This window comes from Aethalodelphis obliquidens, unplaced genomic scaffold, assembly GCF_003676395.1.
Source record: "Aethalodelphis obliquidens isolate GAN/ISIS:26980383/991018 unplaced genomic scaffold, ASM367639v1 scaffold9, whole genome shotgun sequence".
In the NCBI taxonomy this organism is placed as follows: domain Eukaryota; kingdom Metazoa; phylum Chordata; class Mammalia; order Artiodactyla; family Delphinidae; genus Aethalodelphis; species Aethalodelphis obliquidens.
In genome coordinates this window covers 18,593,419-18,616,916 of record NW_020837953.1, presented here as the reverse complement: position 1 = coordinate 18,616,916, position 23,498 = coordinate 18,593,419, and the positions used below count along the sequence as shown (strand labels likewise).

General features: G+C 36.6%; 1 protein-coding gene across 7 annotated transcripts in view; it reads right to left on the bottom strand.

Annotated features, from left to right (window-relative positions):
• The window catches only part of FOXJ3 (forkhead box J3), a 131,257-nt gene that overhangs the window by 65,137 nt on the left and 42,622 nt on the right, over positions 1–23,498 (bottom strand). For all 7 annotated transcript variants that reach the window (XM_027108908.1, XM_027108911.1, XM_027108907.1 and 4 more), the window contains exon 4: positions 16,993–17,067. In XM_027108908.1, coding sequence (XP_026964709.1) covers positions 16,993–17,067 — 75 coding nt within the window. The remainder of the gene's footprint in view (positions 1–16,992; positions 17,068–23,498) is intronic.

Genomic DNA, 23,498 nt, shown 5'->3' with positions numbered 1-23,498 from the left:
CCAGTTACATTAGCTCCTAACAAGAGAGTCAGCCTGTCCTTTGAAGCTTTGCAGCCAGGCAGTACTTCTCTTTAGCTATGGCAGTCCTAGACGGCACCTTCTTCCAATAGAAGGCTGTTTTGTCTACACTGAAAATCTATTGTTTACTGTCACCATCATAATGAATTATCTTAGCCAGAACTTCTACATAACTTGCTGCAGCTTCTGCATCAGCACTTGCTGCTTCACCTTGCACTTTGATGTTATAGAGACAGCTTTGTTCCTTAAACCTCACGAACCAACCTCTGCTAGCTTCAAACTTTTCTTCTGCAGCTTCCTCACCACATTCAGCCTTCATATAACTGTAGAGAGTTAGGGCCTTGCTCTGGATTATGCTTTGGCTTAGGGGAATGTTGTAGCTGGTTTGATCTTCTATCCATACCACTAAAACTTTCTCCATATCAGTAATTTCGCTTTCTTATCATTTGTATGTTCAGTGGAGTAGGACTTTTAACTTCCTTCAAGAACTTTTCCTTTGCATTCACAACTTGGCTAAATGTTCAGCACAAGAGGCCTAGCTTTTGGTCTATCTCAGCTTTCGACATGCCTTCTTCACTAAGCTTAACCATTTTCAGCTTCTGATGTAAAGTGAGAGATGTGCAACTCTTCCTTTCACTTGAATACTTGGGGGCCACTGTAGGGTTATCAGCTGGCCTAACTTCAATATTGGTGTGTCTCAGGGAATAGGGAGGCCCAAGGAGAGGGAGAGAGAAATGCAGGAAAGTCCAGTAAGTGTAACAGTCAGGATACAAACAACATTTATCAATTAAATTTGCAGTCTTATGTGGGCATGGTTCATGGTACCCCAAACAAGAGTAACATCAAAGATCGCTGATCACAAATCACCATCACAATTATAACAATAATGAAAAAGCTTAAAATATTGCAAGAATTATCGAAATGTGACACAGAGACGTGAAGTGAGCAAATGCTGTTGGAAAAATGGTGCCCAACAGACTTGCTTAACAACACAGGGTTGCCACAAACCTTCAATTTATTAAAAATGCAGTATCTGCAAAGCACAATAAAATGATGTATGCCTATACAATACTTAAAAGGTCATGTGATATCCTGAAGAGAACATCTATTAACCCACAGACCTGGATTCAAATCCCAGATCTGGTTCGATAACCTCAGACAAGTTACAAAATCTTTGATCCACTTTCCTCATATCTCTTTCATAGAGTAATCATGACAATCAGCCCTAAGTGTACATCAGGAAAACTAGTCATCAGCATTTATTTACCACCTGTGTCCAATAGACACTTCTTGTTTATAGTTAAGTCACTTTGCAAATAATTTACAGAATAAATAATAAAAGGATTGTGGAAAAAAACCTTGTATGAGATATTTTAGTAGGAATTTAAACATATCAAACCCCCCCAAAAAAATAAACATAGCAAACCCAAACTTTCTATATTTTATATATATAATACATATTTAAAACAGTCAATTTTTCTGGTTTTGAAGGTATGTATATCAAATGGTCAGTATCTTTTGAATGTAAGTGCTTAAACTGTCGTGTATGAAACTAAAACATCTATCTTGTAAATACTGATTCCAGATTTCCAATCTCTGAAATGTTCTACTTTATTACTTGTGGGTTTTTTTTCCTTATATTTTGCTATCAAAAGGCAATGCTGATTCCAGATTAGAAATATATATTTAAGAGATTCTAGCATATTATTACTTCTTGTTCTTCTTCTACTTTTCAAAATGCAATACATTTGTAATTTTTGATGGCTCAGAATTTTGTTGAAGGATGGCCATCTCTGCTCCATAACTGCAAAAAACATTTTCATATTTGGTTTATAAATCCCAAATAGAATGATGAATCCAATTAATGTTTTCATTTCTATATCAGTTATTTCCTTGTAAGCACTTCTGTTTACACATCAGACTTCAGGATCTGTCCACTTATGAACCATATCAAGTGAATTTTGGTGCACAAACATCATAAAAGATGAAAAATACTGTAACATGACTTCCTAGGGAAAAATGGGATGATTCAGATTCTAGTCACAAAGTACTGCATGATGAACACCTTCTTGTTGAATGACTAAATGGATGAGAATAGCAGGTAACTTTTTGTTCTTAGAAATATATCCCTAACTCAGTATTTCTTGGGTTTGGGAAAACTAATCTATAATATCATCCACTCAATTTCACCATCATAATTAGAGTGTTGCTCTCTGTATTTATCTTCTGATTCTACTGATAACAGTAAACAATTTTCCTCTGTCAATTTTCATCTCTTTGCCATTATGAGCAGAAAAAAAATACCTAAACTCTCAACTATGTTCAATGAAAACTAAAGGGGAAAAAAACAAAAAAAGACTAGACTTAAATGGCATCTGCAGACTTTTATTACACCTTCTTGAAGGATGCTATACTTTGGGCAACACAATAAGAAAACTGAAGGATAATAGTGATAATTTCGTTACTTCATTGTCCTTCTAGGTCATTCAATCATTCTGCTATATTCTTGTTATTTTAGTGGTTGGGCATGATGGAGAAAAACTGATGGGTAATGATGAAATAATTCTTAAGATGATGATAAATTTTCTAATTGTGCTTTGGAAGACTTCTTATAAAGAATAAAAATCATAAAGTAAAAATCTTAACAAATTAGAACCACTCAAAATACATACTCAAAAACGAAATTGGGTCCAACAGACCCTGATGATATACTATGGGTTAAATAAAATATATATGAAATATTCCCTCCTCCATTATTTGATCACATATTATTTTGTATTAATCTTCTAGTATTCTTTCTCATCTCCTACAATTTCTATCAAAGAGCATGCTAACATGCACATAAAAAGATGATCATCATCATCTGCCATCAGGGCAATGCAAATCAAGCCCATTATACAATGAGATCCACTTCACATCCTAGGATGGCTATAATAGAAAAGGCACACAATAAAAGGTGTTGGCAAGGATATGAAAAAACTGGAAGCCTCGTAATTGTTAGAGTAAACTGATGCAGCCTCTTTAGAAAACAGTCGAGGCAGTACAAAAGATTAAACATATGACCCAACAATTCCACTCCTAGAGAAATGAAAACATGTCCAAGAGAAATGAAAACATTACGGCCCTACAAAACCTTATACACAAATGATCATAGCATTTTTCATAACAGCCCAAAGTGAAAACAACCCAAATGTCCATCAACTGATGAACAGATAAACAACTGTGATATACCCATACAATGAAATATCATTCAGTCATAAAAAAGGAATAAAATGCCGCTATATGCTACAACATAGATGACCCTGAAAGCCTTACATTAAATGAAAGAAGCCAGACACAGTAGGTCACATATTGTATGATTCCATTTATATAAAATGTCCAAAATAAGCAAATCTATAGAGATGGAAAGTAAATTACTGGTTGCCAGAAGTTTGGAGGATGAGGGAGGGACCTGGTAATGAGAAGTGGGTTTCTTTTTGGACTGATAAAACGAAAATGTCGGACTTCCCTGGTGGTGCAGTGGTTAAGAATCTGCCTGCCAATGCAGGGGACACGGGTTCGAGCCCTGGTCTGGGAAGATCCCACATGCCGCAGAGCAACTAAGTCCATGCACCACAACTATTGAGCATTCACTCTAGAGCCCACGAGCCACAACTACTGAGCCCACGCGTCACAACTACTGAAGCCCGCGCGCTCTAAGGGCCCACATGCCGCAACTACTGAGCCCGCGTGCCACAACTTCTGAGTCCGTGTGCTGCAACTACTGAAGCCCGCACACCTAGAGCCCGTGCTCCACAGCAAGAGAAGCCACTGCAATGAGAAGCCTGCACGACACAACGAAGAGCAGCCCCCCTCACCTCAACTAGGGAAAGCCAGTGCGCAGCAACGAAGACCCAACGCAGCCAATAAAGAAATTAACTAATTAATTAAAAATGAAATGTCCTGGAATTAGATAGTGGTGGTTGCACAACTTTGCAAATATACTGAAAACCACTGAATCACACACTTTTAAAGGGTAAATTTTAAGGTATCTGAATTATATCTCAATAAAAAATATTTTTTTTTTTTTTTTTTTTTTTTTTTTTTGCGGTACGCGGGCCTCTCACTGTTGTGGCCTCTCCTGTTGCAGAGCACAGGCTCCGGACGCGCAGGCTCAGTGGCCATGGCTCACGGGCCTAGCCGCTCCGCGGCATGTGGGATCTTCCCGGACTGGGGCACGAACCCGTGTCCCCTGCATCGGCAGGCGGACTCTCAACCACTGTGCCACCAGGGAAGCCCAATAAAAAATATTTTTTAATTAAGAAAAAAACTGGAATCAAGGAGCTCTAATCTAATACAGTGGTATACCCAACAGAGTCAAAAGTCACTTGTCACAAAGCAAAGTAGGTGGTAATGTCCATAAAGAATTCAAGTTTCTTGATTTCAAGCTGTTTCCTGGCTTTCCTTTGGACCACGTTAGTCTTGATAAAAGTTCTAAATAGTCATTAATGTCAGAGTAAGTCAAGCAGTTCACCCACCCAAAGAATAGGAACTCCAAAGTCTCTCAAATTCAAAGTATATGTGAGTTAATATTAAGAAGTGAAATAAATTATCTTGACCCCTGGCTTGCTGATCAAAAGAAAAGGTCTGAGTGAAAAGAAGCAAAGTGACAATTTCTAGAACATCTAAAGACCAGCCTTTAATTTAAAACAGCAAGAGAATTAATATACAATTAGAAAAGTTTCCTTAAGAAGAACAGAATAGCTACTTCTTAGTTAACTAGGAAAAGACATGTTTATTCTTGTGATAAACATGTATTAAACATCTGCTATGTATCAAATATTATGCTAGGTGCTACGGGCCTATGAAAATGAAAAAGACCCAATCCTTGTCAACGAAAAACTCACAACTGGGTGGAAGAGATCAAAATACAGATAGCTACACCATTTAGGAGCTGTAACAGTGGTATATTCAAAGAGCTATGGTAATAAAAGGAAGAAAGAGGTGAAAATAGGGAAGGAGGGAGGAAGGAAAGCAGGAATGGAGGAAGGGAAGGAGGAAGGAAAAAGGTGAAACAAAGAGAAAAAGGAAGGTTACCTCCTTTCAGAGTAATGCTGACACTTGAGCTGGGCATTAAACAATGAGTAAAATAGAAAGGAAGACTACCTAGATACAATGAAGAGTATGGGCAACAACATGAAGATATTTAACTGCATCATAAATCCAAAAACAATGGTGCAGTATAGCATCAATATAAAGTTCAGGGAGATGAAGCTGAGGGCTAGGGTTGAAAATGTGGCATTAGAGGTAGGTCTGTGTGTTTATTAGTGTACCACAGCTTAAGGCAGCAATGTTATAGATGGAGCAAAGGTAACAGAGATTAGAGGAAGGAGACAATTGGAGGTGACACAATAATCCATGCTATTTATCATTAAAATAATTGTTTTTTTAAATCTCATTTCTTCTAATTACTTTGTTTTCATATAAAAACCCAGAATCTCAAAACATCAGGGATGATGTAAGGAATCAGATGAAAGAATGGATTAGGTTCTAAACCCTATATAGATCAGGACACTACTACATACCTTCTTCTTATAAAAATCCACAGTGAAGCAGAAGCTCCTAGGCATGTCTCATGTCCACAAACTGGCTGGAGACAACACAGAAGCCCTAATGTTCCAGCATCAAAGCAAATGGTTAAACTCATTTCACCAATTTTCTCTTAACATACACAAAAAAGGATCAAATGGAAATTCTAGAAACAAAAAGTCCAATAATTCACCAGATGTGACAGAACAGAGTCAGAGAGCCAGAGATCTTGAAGCTAGATCAGTGAAAAGTACCCAATATAAGGAACAAAAAGGAAAAGAACAAAGGAAAATTAATAAAGCCAGAATGACCTATGAAACAATGTCAAATAGTCTATCATATTTTAATTGGACACTAAAAGCAAAGGAGAGAAAATGGGGCCATATTTTTTTTAAAAGAAATAATGACCAAAAATATCTCAAATTTGGATGAAAACCCCTTCTTATTGATCCTAGGTTAGCAAATTCCAAGCAGAATAAAGAAAACCACACTGAGGCACATCACAGACTGCTTAAATCTAAAGATAAAGAAAAAAATCTTGAACGCTATCAGAGGAGGTAGGACTGGGGAAGGGCATATTACATACAAGAAAATAAAAGTATATTATGAATGACAGCTGACTTTTCTCCAGAAATAATGGAGACCAAGGATGATGGAACATCTTCAAAGGTCTGAAAGATGGGGAAAACCCAAAAAACTCAATATTCCACACCCCCCAAAAATATGAGGATGAAATAAAGACCTTTGCAAGTAAACAAAAGCCTACAAAATGTGTTGCCTACAGTCCTGCACTACAAGAAATGCCAAAGGATGTTGTTAGGCTAAAGGGGAAAGATATCAGATTGAAATTTGGATTTATAGAAAAGAACATCAGAAAAGATAAAAAATTAGGAAAATATTTTAGTCAAAATAACTTCCTTAAAACACAACTAACCTTTTAAGGCAAATAAAACAAATCCTAAGGTGGGATTTATGATGCAAGGAGAAGTACAAGATATGACAACAGCACAAAGAAAAGGATGGGTAGATAAATGGAATTATACTGTTGTAGGGTTATTACGCTTGTGAAACGGATGGGAAGAGGCAAGTAGTAAGTGGTATGAAGTGTGAGGTGTAAAGTGAAAAGTGGTATAATATTACATCAAAATAGACTTTGATAAGTTAATAATACATACTGTTAAGCTCTAGAATGACTACTGAAAAATAAAGAAAAGGAGCATATAGCTAATAAGTCATTAGAGAAAATAAAACAGAATACTATATTTGATTAACCACAAAGGTTGCAAAAATGAAGCAACACAGAAACAAAAGGAAAAAAAAGAACAACCAAACCAATAATCATATTAAATACAGACTAAGCACTCCAATTAGAAGGCAGACTGCTACACTGAATTTAAGAAGGAAGAGTCAATGGCTACATGCTGTTTATAAGACACACACTTTAAATACAAAGATATTTATAGATTAAAAGCAAAATACTAGAGGGGCTTCCCTGGTGGCGCAGTGGTTGAGAGTCCGCCTGCCGATGTAGGAGACACGGGTTCGTGCCCCGGTCCGGGAGGATCCCACATGCTGCGGAGCTGCTGAGCCTGCGCGTCCGGAGCCTGTGCCCCGCAATGGGAGAGGCCACAACAGTGAGAGGCCCACGTACCGCAAAAAAAAAAAAAAAAAAGCCAAATACTAGAAAAAAATATACCATGAAGTTGCACAAGAAAGCTTTAGAAGCTATATTAATATCAGACAAATAAAGTTTTAAGACAAAGAGTATTTGAAGAAATTAAGAAGAACATTTCATAAAGATAAAAGAATAATTCAACAGGAAGATTAAACACTCCATACATAAATATTAATTTGAAATGGATCACAGACCTAAATGTAAAAACTAAAACTATAAAACCTACAGAAGAAAACAGAGGAGAAAATATTTATGACCTTGGTTGATTTCCTGGACAAGACACACAAGTCGTTAATCATTAAATGAAAAATTAATAAATTAGACTTCATCAAATCTAAAACTTCTCTTTTTAAGACATTATTATGAAAACAAAAAGGCAAATCACATTTTGAAAAAATGTTTACACAATATAAATCCAAGAAAAGACATATCTAAAATATACATAAAACTCTTACAACTCAGTAATAATGACAACCAAATTTTAAAAGAAAAAAAATTGCAAAAGACTTTAAAAGAACTTTAAGAAGTGAAGATATACAAATGACAGCTAAGCACATAAAAAAGATGCTCAAAATCAATGGTCATCAGGAAAGTTCAAAATAAAACCATTATGAGACACTACATCACATCCTCTAAAATGATTAAAATTAAAAAGATAGAGGGAACTCTACTCAGTACTCTGTAATAACCTATATGGGAAAAGAATCTTTAAAAAAGTGGATATATGTATATGTATAACTGATTCACTTTGCTGTACAGCAGAAACTAACACAACATTGGAAATCAACTATACTCCAATAAAAAGTAATTTAAAAAAAGATAGGTGATATCAACTGTCAGTCAGGATATGGAGCAACTGGAACTCACATGTCTTGCTACTGGGAATGTAAAATACACAACCACTTTGGAGAAAGATTTAGCAGTTTCTTATCAAGTTAATGTTCCATCTACCCTTTAACATAACAATCCTTCCATTATTCAAGAGAAACAAAAGCATATGTCCATAGAAAACTTGTATAAGAATTTCTTAGTAGCTTGTTCATAATAGCCCTAAACTGAAAACAACCCAAATGTCCACCAACAGATAAATGGACAAAAAATTGTGGTATAGTCATACAATGGAATACTACTTAGCAATAATAAGAAACAACTGACATATGCAATAGCATCACAGACATTATGCTGAATGAAAAAAGATAGATACAGAGTATATACCAAATGATTCCATTTATGTGACGTTCCATTATATGAGATTTACGTGAACTAATCTGTTATGGAAAAATCTACTATGGACTTAAAGATCAGTATCTAAAACTGAGGCCTCAATACAACTTTGTTTTAAAGATTGAGATAATGCATGTAAAATAGCCCCCTTGGGCTTCCCTGGTGGCGCAGTGGTTGAGAGTCCGCCTGCCGATGCAGGGGACACGGGTTTGTGCCCCAGTCTGGGAAGATCCCACATGCCGTGGAGCAGCTGGGCCCGTGAGCCATGGCCACTGAGCCTGTGCGTCCGGAGCCTGTGCTCCGCAACGCGAGAGGCCACAACAGTGAGAGGCCCGTGTACGGCAAAAAAAAAAAAAAAAAAAAAAAAATAGCCCCCTAGTCTGTAAAGCTATATACAAATGTAGGCATTATTATTAACTTACATCAACAATTCTGGTACAGCAAGTTAACGTCCTCCTGGAGAAGAAGGCAATGTCTTAGTCTGTAAAATCCCAAAGAAAGATCACAAACTAGAATTGTCCAGCTCTGAACACATCTTCCAAAACCGAATCACCTGCCAACTTCAAGATGTGTCAAAGATGAACAATGGACTTTAATGCCTTTATTTTCATCATTACAAAATATCACTTCAAATAAAGTACATTTTAATTATTCCAATAATTTCTGACTGAAATTTTATGTCAGTACAAAGCCCCCTGCTCTACTACACACTGATATGACCTTTCTTTAACAGCTCTTAGATTAGAAACAGCCTAATAAAAATGCCATTATCTGATTAAATATAAATAAACCCAAGAAGTTAATACTAATTTCATATTCCTGGGGAAAGCAGTCCCTGTCATAAATAGCTAGCCATTCCAAATGGCTAAATCTGTGAATTTTATGTTTTAACTAACTATATTATCATGTATATATGCTCATTGGTAAAGTGAATCATCACAGACTATTCTCTGCTCTCAGTGCACACCATATCAAGAGCCTCAGACATAGTACTGGATCCCTTTTGCCCCTGACTTCTTTGGCTTCAGACCATGTGTCTCAATGTTTTTTCTCTCCCAGTTTCTCTCCCAGTAATCCAATTTTATAGGTTTTTTTTTTTTTTTACCCTCCATCATCTTAGGGTGCTGTTCCTGGGTAGCTGCCCATAGCTCCAAGGTACAGCATTTGCATGCACCATATAGACAGAGTGAACATCCTTCCCGGTTTTAGTCTTGGTTTATACCTATTGCCTATACATAATTGAGAAAAATGTCTTTTTATTCTCAGAAGTTTCTAGTTTGGGCAACAGGTTAATAATCACTCTACTCAGACCACAAAAATAGGCTACCGACAGTCAATACACAGTAGGCACTCAAAGGCAGGTAGCTTGGGTGGCTAACTGGCTGAATGAATGTATGGACAAAAACTATTCCAGGGCTTCCCTGGTGGTGCAGTGGTTGAGAGTCCGCCTGCTGATTCAGGGGACACGGGTTTGTGCCCCGGTCCGGGAAGATCCCACGTGCCGCAGAGCGGCTGGGCCCGTGAGCCATGGCCGCTGAGCCTGCACGTCCGGAGCCTGTGCTCCGCAACGGGAGAGGCCACAACAGTGACAGGCCCGCGTAATGCAAAAAAAAAAAAACTATTCCAATGCCAGCTCAGGTCTCTGAACCATTCTTGTTGAACAAATACAGTCTTTTATTACTTTTACATTGATTATCAAATTAATCTAAGTGTTGCCCAGAAAAGATTATTAAGGAACTCACTCTTAATCAATGGATTAAAAATACTATGTAAGAGTGAAGTAAGTCAGAAAGAGAAAAACAAATACCGTATGTTAACACATATATATGGAATCTAAAAAAAAAAAAAAAAGGTTCTGAAGAACCTAGGGGCAGGACAGGAATAAAGACTCAGACGTAGAGAATGGACTTGAGGACATGGGGAGGGTGAAGGGTAAGCTGAGATGAAGTGAGAGAGTGGCACTGACATATATACACTACCAAATGTAAAATAGCTAGCTAGTGGGAAGTAGCCGCATAGCACAGGGAGATCAGCTCAGTGCTTTGTGACCACCTAGAGGGGTGGGATAGGGAGGGTGGGAGGGAGACGCAAGAGGGAGGGGATATGGGGATATATGTATACATATAGCTGATTCACTCTGTTATACAGCAGAAACTAACACAACACTGTAAAGCAATTATACTCCAATAAAGATGTTAAAAAAATTAATAATATGTAATTAGTATACTGATTGTAGTATAGTAAATGGTTTCTCTAAATGTTAAGGATACTTAAAAACAGTATATTCTATTAAGCAATTAATAGTTGGCCACATCTTGTTTTTAAATCATCAGTGCCTTAACCTAATCTTTTTAGAAATTATTTAAGTTGAAGATAAATAAGGTTTTACTACATCACAACTGATTTCCAAGAGACAGACAGCTCACCTATATTTACTATAACTCATATAATATTTACTATAACTCACATATGATAGATAGTATGACTTGTATGTTACTAGTTTAGGTTAATTCAACACTGTCTTGTATCTCAGTATTTATCAAATTAACTATTGAATCTAAGCCTAAAAGAAAAAAACTTGATGCTCAAATGAACTTATGACTGGCAACAACCCACATGCTCTTCAAATGGTGACTAAACTGGTAAATCCATAAGATGAACTATATGAAATAAAATGGAACTGCTGATACTAACAGCACAGATGGATCTTAAATGCATTATGCTAAGGGAAAGAAGTCAGACTCAAAAGGCCACCTACTGTATGAGACCCACTTATACGAATTTCTGGAAAAGGCAAAATTATAAGAACAAAAAATAGATCAGTGGTTGCCAGGACTTGGAGTGGGAGCAGGGGGGCACTGACTACCAAGGGGCAATACTGTTCTGTATCTTGACCATGGTGATGCTTACACTGTATGCACTGGTCAAACTACTAGAATTACACGCCAAAGAGTAAATTTTACCATGTATAATTTTTTAAAAAATTAATCTGAGGGCAAAAAAATTATTTTTTAAAAAGCAGTTTAGATCTGGAAAAGAAAAAAGGCCAACAGCAACAAACTGTTATTTCTCACCCTTAAGAACAGAGACTACTGCATGTGCAAGTAAAAGGCAGCTCTAACTAAACTGCTTTGACTAACAGTGTATTGTCAGGGTCTGTGCCAGCACTACTTTCTGTTTCTGCAGTGTTGTCTCTCTGAATCAGACCCTCATCTCTTATCTAACCCTATTTTTCAAATCCTCTCTGAATGCCTCTCTCAATGCTTAGTCTGGGTTTTCTAACCCTGGTTTGTCTAACTGACCGCTTTACATTCATAATCCACTTCTGCCTTAACATGCACTCTTGGCATCAACCCATTTCTTCACTCTTGACCTCATGTTAGTACTTACATTAATTCCCTTAATTCCTGATTCCATCTCAACTTTGTTCTGATGGGTTGCTCTTGATCATGTCCTCTTCTCAGCCTTCAAAAGGGAGTTCTTACCTATCATGAGTTAAAACTACGAAGGGTAATAATTTCTTCTCTCCTTGAAGTGCTTTAGAAGTGGCAAACTCTAAAGCCTCTCTTGGGAACCCTATGAGTGTTTTTTCACTCCAATAATATGATGTACTTATTTCTGTCCAACAGAACTCTTGCCTATCTTTAAGTTCTACTTCCTGCTTGGTTTTATTCAAAGACACAGATAAGACGTCAACTTCTTCCTTACAAAAATCATACATCTACTTTAAGACTATTATTAAACTTAATACTATCTTCCTTCTTCAAGGTACATACCTATGATTCCTGCAACACTGTTTATCACTTAATGCTATATCTTATGTTCTCTCAAACCTCTCCAGTCTTTCTACAACCCTTTACAAATGAAATGACCAAAACAGGATACTAACAAATAACAGACAACTGACAAATAAATACAACACAATACTAACATGGCCAGAAAAGAATACCCTTTGAACAAAAGCAATCAGTCAACTATGTTATGGTCTCTTACATTATGACAGAGGGCAGGAGTAGAAAATAATCACAATCTCAGAACTTCCAAAAGTTAATTCTCTAGCAGTGAGCTGCTGTCTCCTCACAAACCAGGAGACCCCCAATCTCCACAGCCATTGAGCACTTACAACCTCCCCACCCCAGGGAAGAAAAAGCATCCAAAAAACAAAAACCTCTTCTTCCTATGAATTCACTGTAGTTATCTCTCCCAGGCCAGGCAGGGGGCCTTCATGGGGTCTTAAACTTCTTAGCTATCATCTCATTTCTCTTAGAGCCCAATTGCTGCTATTTAATTATGCAATTGTTAAAACTACTTCTTATAATCTTTTATTTCCTTTAAAGTCAAAGTATCATTTTCCTGAGCCAGAGAAGAGGGAACAAGGTTGAGAAAAGATTAAGCTGGAAAGCAAAAAAGAGAACTCTAGTTTTTTAGAAAACTGAATTTAGCTGATAGGATTTGTCTTTCCATAATGTGAGCAAAATACTTACCTTGAAGATAATTAAGAGGCATTTGTGAATTCCAGAATAAGAAGGCTTTTACCAAAAAAATTAGATCAAAAAACCAGACAAAAATACAAAAAACAAAGCTAATGATAAGAGGAGAGGTAAGAGACAGGAATTAAAAAACAAAAAAACAAAACAAACAAACAAAAAAACAGACTGCAGGATACAGAAACAGGGCTATAATCAAGGGAAAGGAAAACAGAAATCTATCCCCAAAAAAGCAGCAGAGCTATGGATGCAAAATGTAATTTCATTTTGGGTTTCTTTTTAAAGAAAGCAATAATGTAGCTGTTTGTATTTAGTTTCAGGGAACTGAGAAAAATGGATTTCAGACCATCAATGTACATGGGAGAGTATCAAATATTAAGGGCTTTTATGACAAAAACTTCTAGAAAATAAAGGATTGAGTCAGGAATAAATAATCATATAAAAGCACCTGTAATTAAACAATACTTTTCAAGTTGAAGTTGGCTTCTACACTTCTCTTGGTAACACACTGAACAGAGTTATACCATAAAAGTATAGGGAAGAAGAAGCTGTATGAGCTACTTCTAACTCTACCTCTTGGACCCATCTGGATCATGGCAGCAGGTAGCAAAATCCTAAGGGGTTAAAGTACACCCATCACCCAAGACCAAAAACTACTCCCACCCCACCTTGGCTCAATGGTTTTCTCCCACTGTGGTGAGGGTGGTTTTGGAAAAGCTCCTCAAATGCCAGGAAACACTGTAATACAAAAAGAAAAAACAATTCATAAGTACCAAAACTTAACTAACATTTTGGCTTCCCTTTCAAGGAAAACTGGTATAGTGGAAAAAACACCAGTCTAGGAACCAAGAAACCAAGTGTATTCTGCTTGTTGGGCACTCATTCTAAGATGTTTGTGGTACTCCAGGGGATTTGGTGGGGAGGGCACCACTCACTCACTCACTGCTAAGGCTTACTAAACTAGTAGAATATATGCCAGAAGCTCCTGATGGCCATCTCTGTCACGAATTGGGCTGAAAATGAAGCCATCAGAGAAGCTAGCAGGACTAAGGGATGTAAAGAGACATCTCCGGTGATACAACTGAAGAATCCTCTCCAGTTCCAGCCCTTCCTGCAGATATTTTCTCCCTTAAGTTAGTCTGTAATAGGTTTCTGCGACTTGCAAGTAAGTCTGGCCAATACACTTGGGTTCTAATTCCACACTGAACTTGGGCAAGTCATTCCTCATTTACTGGCCTTACTTAGTTCCTCGTCTATAAAATGGGCCAGATCTGAGGTTTTCAAAACTTTTTTTAAGCAATAGAACTTTTTTAAACAAAAATCTTATTTTGATATCAAAAACTAAAATGATTTTATTCATATAAATGTATTTTATAAGATCAGATTTACAACATTTACTTCTGACCAAAATTAATAAGAACAATGGGTATTTAAATCTCACCTTGAGACTGAAAATAAAGATGACTGTTAGTACAAATGTATTATCAAATGTATGATATTTATCACATCAGTGATAAATGTATGATACTTATCATATCAAATGTATATTTACTATAATCACCGAAGTCAATGAGAACAATGATGTGTTTTGATAAAAATGAAACTTTAAAATTAAAGACTAATGGTAAAAGTTGAAAGCTTTTATTAACCTCCCAGGATTCAATTTATTTCTGTACTGTTTTGGTTGCATAGGAGTAAGACAACCCTGATTCAAAATGAATAGTTGCAAAGAATAACATGGTATTACTTATTCACCTGCCTTACCCCATGATCTTATTTAATTAAAGGTAGAAAAAGCTTTTAAGTTCTGCACAAAAAAAAACCTAACAGCACAAGATTTTTAAAATAGATATCCAATTGGTTAAAATTTAGTACATAATATAGTTCAGCATTCATGGGTGTTGTTTTTTTCTTTTTTAATGATTTTAACCTCATTTAAAAATCAAATCTGAATCAACTGTTTACAGATTCCAATTAGTATCTTCACAGAACTCTAATAAAACAGCTAATCTCTAAACTCGTTTAAGAAGATTTTTAGTCAGATTCACATACACTCACTACCCATCAGAAATTGTAATGAGGCAAATATAAAAAGTTATAATTCCTCTTTTTTTATAATAAGCCTGCTTTAAAGGAAAGAAAAATTTCACCAATTCCTATTCACAATCTTAGAGAGTTATGAATACAGACAAATAATAAACTGGGTCAAATAAGACTATTACAATAATCTATTCAATCTTATTGAGAACCAACTTGATGGGGCAGATCATAGAAGGTGCTATAAAACATTCATCATGTAAGAGTGCCTGCTTTACAATTGAGATGAATAACTCTCCATGCCCAACCTCAAGAAGTTAACAGTCTAGCAGAGGATACAATACAGCTGACCTTGAACAACACAGGTTTGAACTGCACGGGTCCACTCATACATGGATTTTTTTCAACATTAAATACTACAATTGCAGTTGGTTGCATCTGGAGATGTAGAACTGTGGATTCGCAGAAACCGTTTATACCAAGGGCTGACTATAAATTATACTTGGGATTTTCAACTGTGCAGAGGGTCAGTGCCTTTAACCCACGCATTGTTCAAGGGTGAACTTTACATTCATTCACTCATTCAACAAGAGTGTCTCCTCAGTGCCACCCGCCACTGTGCAAGAAACAGGGGCTAAAAAGTGAACAATACACATACTGTCCCTACCCTCTTAAGTTCAGACTTTAACCTAAAGGCAATAGATAACCAATGAAGATTTTAAACAAAGAGACCATATGATTAGGTTAACCTTTCTGAAAGATGGCTGGCTACTATAAACTGGAGATACTAAGCCCCAGGATAGAGAAACCAGTTAGGAACTACTACGATGCTGACAAAGTAACGGGAACTCAAAAGATGGAACAACAAACTCAGCTGAAGTATGTGAAAACAAAAAAACTTCAGAGGGTAATGTTGCAGCTCAATCTTAAAAAACAAGGAGTATGCAGACAAGTAGAAGGAGTTTGTGCAATAAGAGAAAACCATAGGAAAGGCATGTCTGGGAAACCTCAAGTATCGATAGTTCCTCACAGTGAGTCTTGAATGAGGTAAAATCATTGGTAGAAAGGCAGATTAAGGAAAAGATAGTAAAGGATATTTTATAACAAAGAAACATCTCCAGGACACTGGGGAGTGCTTTTAAGCAGGGTGATAACATGACCAGGCTTACATTTTAGAAAAATTCTTCCAGGGACAGTAGCCTGAAGAAGATGACAAGAAGTCTAACCATCCAAAAAAGAATGCGTGCTTGACAACAGATAATCTATCTCAAAGTCCTAATCTAACTAACAATTTATCATGACAACCAAATATGGTCCAAGCAAGTACTCTGAGCTTTAGAAACCAAGCAACTAGTACCAAGTTCAGGCCACAATGTATTTGACATGGCTTTGAAACCAAAAAAAAGGGACATTTCTGCAGATAAAATACTAAAAATGTAACAATGGCAAAAGATAAATGGAATGAAGAGGAAAAAACAGCAACTAAGAAAACAAGGATATAACAGAAAATTTTACTTCAGGGTAAGAGTTACTTCCACTTGTCAATTACATACAGATTCACTTCTTCTATGTAATAATAAATTGTGGTTCCAACAAGCAATTCAAAAGCCAAATTTAATTTAATGCATAACACTTAAGAAAATAACCAAACAAAAACTAGATTAGAAACAGCAAACTATAACAGAGGACCAGCTCTATACTAGCTAGCTAGCTTCTCACTGCTTAAAAAGAAATCTCTCCCTGCCTGGCTGGTCCTTGAAGCATATCAACTAAAAGGGTAAGGTAAGGTGAGGTAGAATAGGGCAGGGTGGGTAAAGGAGGACTTGCTCTTCCACAAAGGTTCCTTATCAATGAACTAGAAGAGTTCCTAAATGCTTTCATTCCAATTCTCTTTCTTTATATAACAAATATAACTCAGATTCAAACATGCCAACAGATACAACGAAGAATCCAATTATTTTATCTTAAGAAAATGAATCCTACCTTTCCGGGGTCATCCTTGGATCGAGGCACTTTAAGGAAACACTTGTTCAGTGACAGATTATGTCGTATGGAATTCTGAAATTTAAAAAGAAAGAAAAGCCATAAGGTCATTGGAATCCAAAAACCAAAACCCCCTTTAGAAACAGAATCAGAAACCTAAATATCTCTATGCACTGGAATACAATTACAAATGGAGTAAGTTTTTTAAATGAGCTTCAAATTTAAACCTTTCTGATTTTCAAATTATGAATGCTACAAAGGGGAGTAGTTATTGGAAAAGACAGTTTCTAGTGCATTTTGCAAAACTCCAAATAATGGACTATATGTCCCATTTTAAATGTTTAGTAAGACCTTTCAATGATGCAGGAAGATGTCTGTGATTAACGTTAAATACCAAACATAAAATTGTATGCATATTATGATTTTAATTGTGATATATATATTTATTAGCTAATTTATTTATTCTTGGAAACAAGCCATAATGCAAAATGCTAAGAGTTATTCTACATGGAATTACAAGTGATGATTATTTTCCTCCATTCACTTTTCTGCAATGTTCAAATGATTTACAAGGCACATGTGTTACCACTTTTTAATGAGTTTAAAAAGTTATAAACAAAAAAATGTCACTGCTCCATTACAAGAGTACATAAAAACCAATTAGGTTCTCTCTACAATATTTAAGAAAGAAAACCACATGGGAAGACACTGGCTAGAGAAGCCAGCAAGAACATGTAGGTTCCTCAATGTAGCAAGAAGAATAAACAACTTGGATGGAAGGAAAACGCACTTAGAGACCTGGAGAATCTGTGAAACAGGAAATCTTTCATGAATAAACAGGACTATGCCACAACTTTTACAGAAAATACCCAAAGGCCATTTCTTCTTAATTAAATGCTCTAAAATCCATTTCATAATTTTGTTTGTTCCAAAATGGCCAGGTATCTGGTGGAGGGGCTCCAATTGCATTTAGCCACTACTTAGAATTGGATGTTGGGCAGAGGGTTATTTTTTGGCATAATGTCATTTTATTTTTAATATAAAATTCGGAACTCTAACAATGCCTACATTAAAACTTGCCTCTCATGAGGCAATATTGGGATTAAAGAAGTTTTTCAAAGATGACCAGAGAATGTAAATTCAAGCCTATCTTATTACCAAACATCAATTAAAGCTTATGAATGGGAGTTCCACCTCTACCTGGAATGTAAACAGCTACAAAGACTGATGATCCCTCCCAAACAATGAGAAACCAATGGGTAAGCCAAAAAAAAAGTCTATTTTTAAGTCACATCAGATAGCTGAGGTTGCAAAGCAGCCCAACAAATAAAATTCCTAAGAGGGATAAGCCCATTCAAGGAGAAAGGGGACAAACTGTCTCACTTTTCGGCAGAATATGGGAGAAAGAGATGGCCACCATCCAAGCACCCAAGAAATTAGCTAAAATTTGAAAGGCCAAGCATGGTATCAGTTTAAAGTAGCAAGGATCCCAGACACAGGGAAATTTCCACTCACTCTCAAGCTCAGAAGAAGCTCTTGGACCTTCACCGTATGCTCACAAGAAAGATTGGGGGCAGGAAAGGAAAACAGAGAAAGTCTCCTTTGTGGCATAAGCAGGAAGGAGGTAACTGATGGCCACGAGGGGGAAAAAAGCCACACCACCTTCTACAGATCTTACAAAGCAAAAAACTTAAGTTTGAGGTAGGGGTAACAAAACTTCCCACCCATAGGGCTCTGGCAAAGATTACTTCTGAGGAAAGAATGGAAACAAAGCCCTTCTGCCTCTAGGGAGGGATAGGAAACACCTTCCCAGGATACAGGCAAAGACCTGCTGATGGAGGAAGCAAAATCCTTTTACCTATGAGACAAGTGTCAGAAACTACCCAGGGGCCAGTATCCTACACCAATACACCATGCTGAGGTGGAGGGTGACTGTAGCTGGGAAAGGGACAGGAAACTCCCACGCAAAGGTAACTGGATAAGCAAGGATAACTAACCTGGCTGAGGGAAAAAAAAAACACTGAAAAAGCCCTACCCCCAAGTCCAACGGCCTGAATAAGACTAAGGCTGGATCAAGAACCGCCCCCCCCGCCAAAAAAAAAAAACACCAGCCCCTACCACAAGCCCAGCAGTGAATAACAAGTAATGACAACCTTCAGAGAGAGGAGGGGCAGGAGCATGGACAGAGACCCCTATCTGTAGCAAGGTGGGCAGAGACAACTAAACCTAAAGAGAAAACAGGAAAACTGAGAAAACCCTACAGCACCCAAGCCTCCCACTCCAAGCACAAGGTAACAGGAGTCTACTGCAGGAGGAATGTAAAGTCTGTGGTATACTAAAGGCAAAGGTACCAACAACAAAACCCAAATCCAGCTCAACTACTGATGAGTGTAATTCGACTCCCCAAACAAATGGCCTGTGAAAAAAGATGCTTGTCCATTTACAGGTACAAATAGCATTTACTTCTATCTCTACCATTCTTCTACACATGTAGCTGGAACTCAATCAAAAACTGCAAGACACATGGAAAAGCAAGAAAAAAGAAAAAAGCCCATTGTCAAGAGATAAAGTAATCAACAAAACCCAACTGAGAGATGACGCTATCAGACAAGAACTTTTAAAAAGCTATGACTAATATGTTCAGGCACCAAGTAGAAAAAAGTGCACAACTTGCATAAAGAGATGGGGAATTTCAACAGAGATGTGTAAGCTATAAGAAAGAGTCAAATGTCAATGATAGAAATAAAAAACATGATAAAAGATAAAGGATTCCCTAGATGGTTCATCAGTAGACTGGACCCAATTAGGGAAAGGTTCAGGTTATCTTGAGGCTAGATCAATAGAAATTATCCAAAATAACACACATGCACGTAGGCATGCACATATACACAGATACAAAAAAAAAAAAAGATCATCCAAGAACTGTGGAACAATACATGTAATTAGAGTCCCAGAAGGAGAAATGGAAAAGAATACGGTAGAAGAAAAATTTGAAGATGTAACAGACAAGAATCATCCAAAAGTAATGCAGGATATCAAATCACAGATGCAAGAATTTCAGAGAACACCAAGCAGAAGGAATTAAAAATCCACACAACTATATTCATTATAGCCCAAAAGCTGAAAATCAAAATGAAGAGAATATCTTGAAGGGCAGCAAGAGAAAAAAAGAAAGATTATGTACAGAGAAATAAAGATTAGAATTACAGTGATGTCTCAAAAACCATGCAAGTTAGAAGACAACAAAGTGACATCTTTAAAACACTAAGAGAAAAAAAAAGTCAATTCTATATGCAGTAAAAATATCTCTCAAAAATGAAGGCAAAATAAAGACTTCTAGACAAACAAAAGCTGAAAGAAGTCATTTCTTGTACCGCCAGTTGGCTGGCAATATTGGAAGGAAGTTCTTCAGGCAGAAGTATGATACCAAATGGAAACCTGGATCTACAAAAAGAAATAGAGTTCCAGAAACTGTGAAAATGAAAGCAAATTTTAAAAATCACTTTTTCTTATCTGTAATGCCTTTAAAAGATAACTGTCTAAAGCAAATATAACAATTATTTATGAGATTTATAACATGTAAAAGTAAAATGTACAATAACAATAACACAAAGGTTGGCTCAGGGGAATTAGAAGTACAGCTGACCCATGAACAACACGGGTTTGAATTATATGGGTCCACTTATATGCAGACTTTTCCAATAAATACATACTACAGTACTATACAATCCAAGGTTGGTTGAATCCACAGATGAGGAACCATGGATATGGGGGGCCAATTGTAAAGTTATACATTCGACTGTGCAGGGGTCAGTGCCCCCTTAGTCCCCGGGTTGTTCAAGGGTCAACTGTATAAGGTTTATAAAGTTCTTACACTATACATAAAATGGTATAATGAAGGTAGGGTGGGATAAGTTAAAGAGGTGGGTGGTAAACCCTAGAGTAATCACATCCTAAAACAAAATTTAGGAAGAGGTATAACTAATAAAATAATAGTGAAGATAAAATGAAATCATAAACAATACTCCAAATCCAAAAGAAGACAAGGAAAAGAAGGAACTAATCAGAAAAATTACCCATCTAAAAAGTTCAAGATGGGAAAAAACCAAAAGCAAGATGGTCAGAAGAAGAAATCAAAATGGTCATGTTTTCTAAATGGCTTCACAGTGGAAGAACACATCTCTACTTAGATCTTCCTCCTCTACAAAAAGCTTAAAAGCTGGAAATCTTCAAGACTCTGACACTGTCCTTTTTTCACTTCTACATTTGCTGCCTAGGCAATCTCATCTACAGCCATGGCTTCAATAACCATCTGTGACCTTTCTCCTGAGTTAACACATATTTTCAACAATCTACTAGACATCTCTAGAAACACCTCCAACTCAACATGTTTAAAACTAAACTCAATCTTTATTCTCAGTGTGGTCTTCTGCCAGTTTTCCCTTCTCTATTTAAAGACAGTTATTCATATAACTGTTCCAATCAGAAACCTGTAAGACCTCCTTAACTCCTCCCTCCTTTTCACCATCTAAAACAAATCTGTCACCAAATCTTGTAGGTCTACCTTCAATCTACCTACTTTATCCATCTCTTCTGTTACTACCTCAGTCCAGGACACCAGTCTCACCAAAACTAGTACAACAGCTTCCTAACTGGTGTCCACCCTCTACCTTCCTCTCTTTACCCCTCCTCCACCATTCTCTACCCAACAGGCAGTTACCTCTTCACAAGGCAAATCTGACATTACTGTTTCAATTAAAACCTTTCAGTAACTTCTCATTGCACTTAGGATAAAACCTAAAATCCTTAAAGCCTCCACAAGACTCTTCATAATCTCACCCTATCCTGCTGTCATACTCTCTATACTAACCCCCTCCAATGGTCTCTCTCACCTCTAGGCTTTCTATTTATTGCTCCCCTTGCAAAAGTTACTGCTGCCAGCCTTCCTCCATCCCTTTCACCCAACTGAGTCTACTTAACTTTCAATTCATTCTTGGTTTAAACATTAGTTCTTTAAGGAAGTCCTTTCTGACTTTCATAAATTATTAGCTTAGGCCAAGTGTGGATTTCTCACCACACAGTTATTTGTTTAATGGTCTTCCTCCTCCATACTGTATTCTATATCAAAATATAAGTAGGCTCCATAAGGGTAGGGATCTTGTCTACCAACTCAGAACCTAGAATATAATGCTTTTCATATGGGAATCACAAATCTGTTGGAAAAAATGCCAAAAGCATATTTAGAAAATAAAAACACCTGGAGAGATATGAGAGCCAACACATGTATTTACAACACACAATGAAGAAAAGAGATGACTTCAGACCTCACAACTTGGGGAGACACTACCTCTAACAACCCTAAGAAAAGAAGTTGGGAGAGCAGAGGTAGAGATAACTAGGATGGCAGAGAGTAAGCTGGAGGAAAATGGCCCGGGTTAAATAACTGATAATGGTATATTGCTTGGCCTTGAAAACCCAGCTTCAAAAGTAGTTTCTCAAAAGTACAGTCTACTTACACCAGAATCACTTGAGATGAATTTTAATACAGATTCCTAGGTTCTAAGATGACTAATTCAAAATCTCTGGAGTTGTGACCCAGGAATCTGAATTTAAAAGCACTCTCACTGATTTTTATTTTCACTTGAGTTTAAACTGGCATCTCTCATTCAAATTAACCACCACATTCCCACCTTTACTTCTCTTCTCCCACTGTGAGAGCCCTGACTCCCCAAAACACTAATATACGTACTCATTTGTTCTATCCTACCATGCACATAAGATTGTTTCAGAATTGCTCCCAACTCCCAACTTCTTTTCTTGTGGTCACACAAGGTACAGACTGCCTCTAGCAAATTACCACTACCAAAGACAAATCTACTAAATGAAGTCCATGATTCTTTTGTAATTCTTTTCAACCTTGGTATGCTCTTTTCAAAACTTCTTGAATTTTTCTGTGCGATTATGTTATACATTTGATATAAGGCTTATTTATTTCTACTTATATTCAGTTTTAAGGTTTTCTTTTTTCATCCTTTTTGATTCCTTTATATTTTTTTGAATGTGTAAAACACTTAGATGTTTCAAAACTCAAAACTATATAAAAAGGTACACTCACAATCTTATTCCCTTCCTTATCTTTTCTACCTCAGTTCCGTCCATCCCTATAGGTAACTATGTTTACTATATTTCTAGTTTATTATTCCTAACTTTCTTTTTACAACAATAAGCAAACACATAATATATTCTTATTTCTCTTTTTTCTTCACATAGAAAAGTAGACTACACCCCCACATGCCCATACCACACTCTTTTATATTTTTCTTTTTATTACTCTAAATTCCAATAACTTAATAGGTTAATTTTCTTTAGTAAGGTGAACAGCATAAAAAAAATTCCTTTTCCTCTAGTTCAGATTACAAAATCATTCAATTATGGAAATTCAAAGAGTTTTTATAACTCTTATGGACTATTCAAAGAATTGTTTTTAATATGTAATCTCCCTTCAA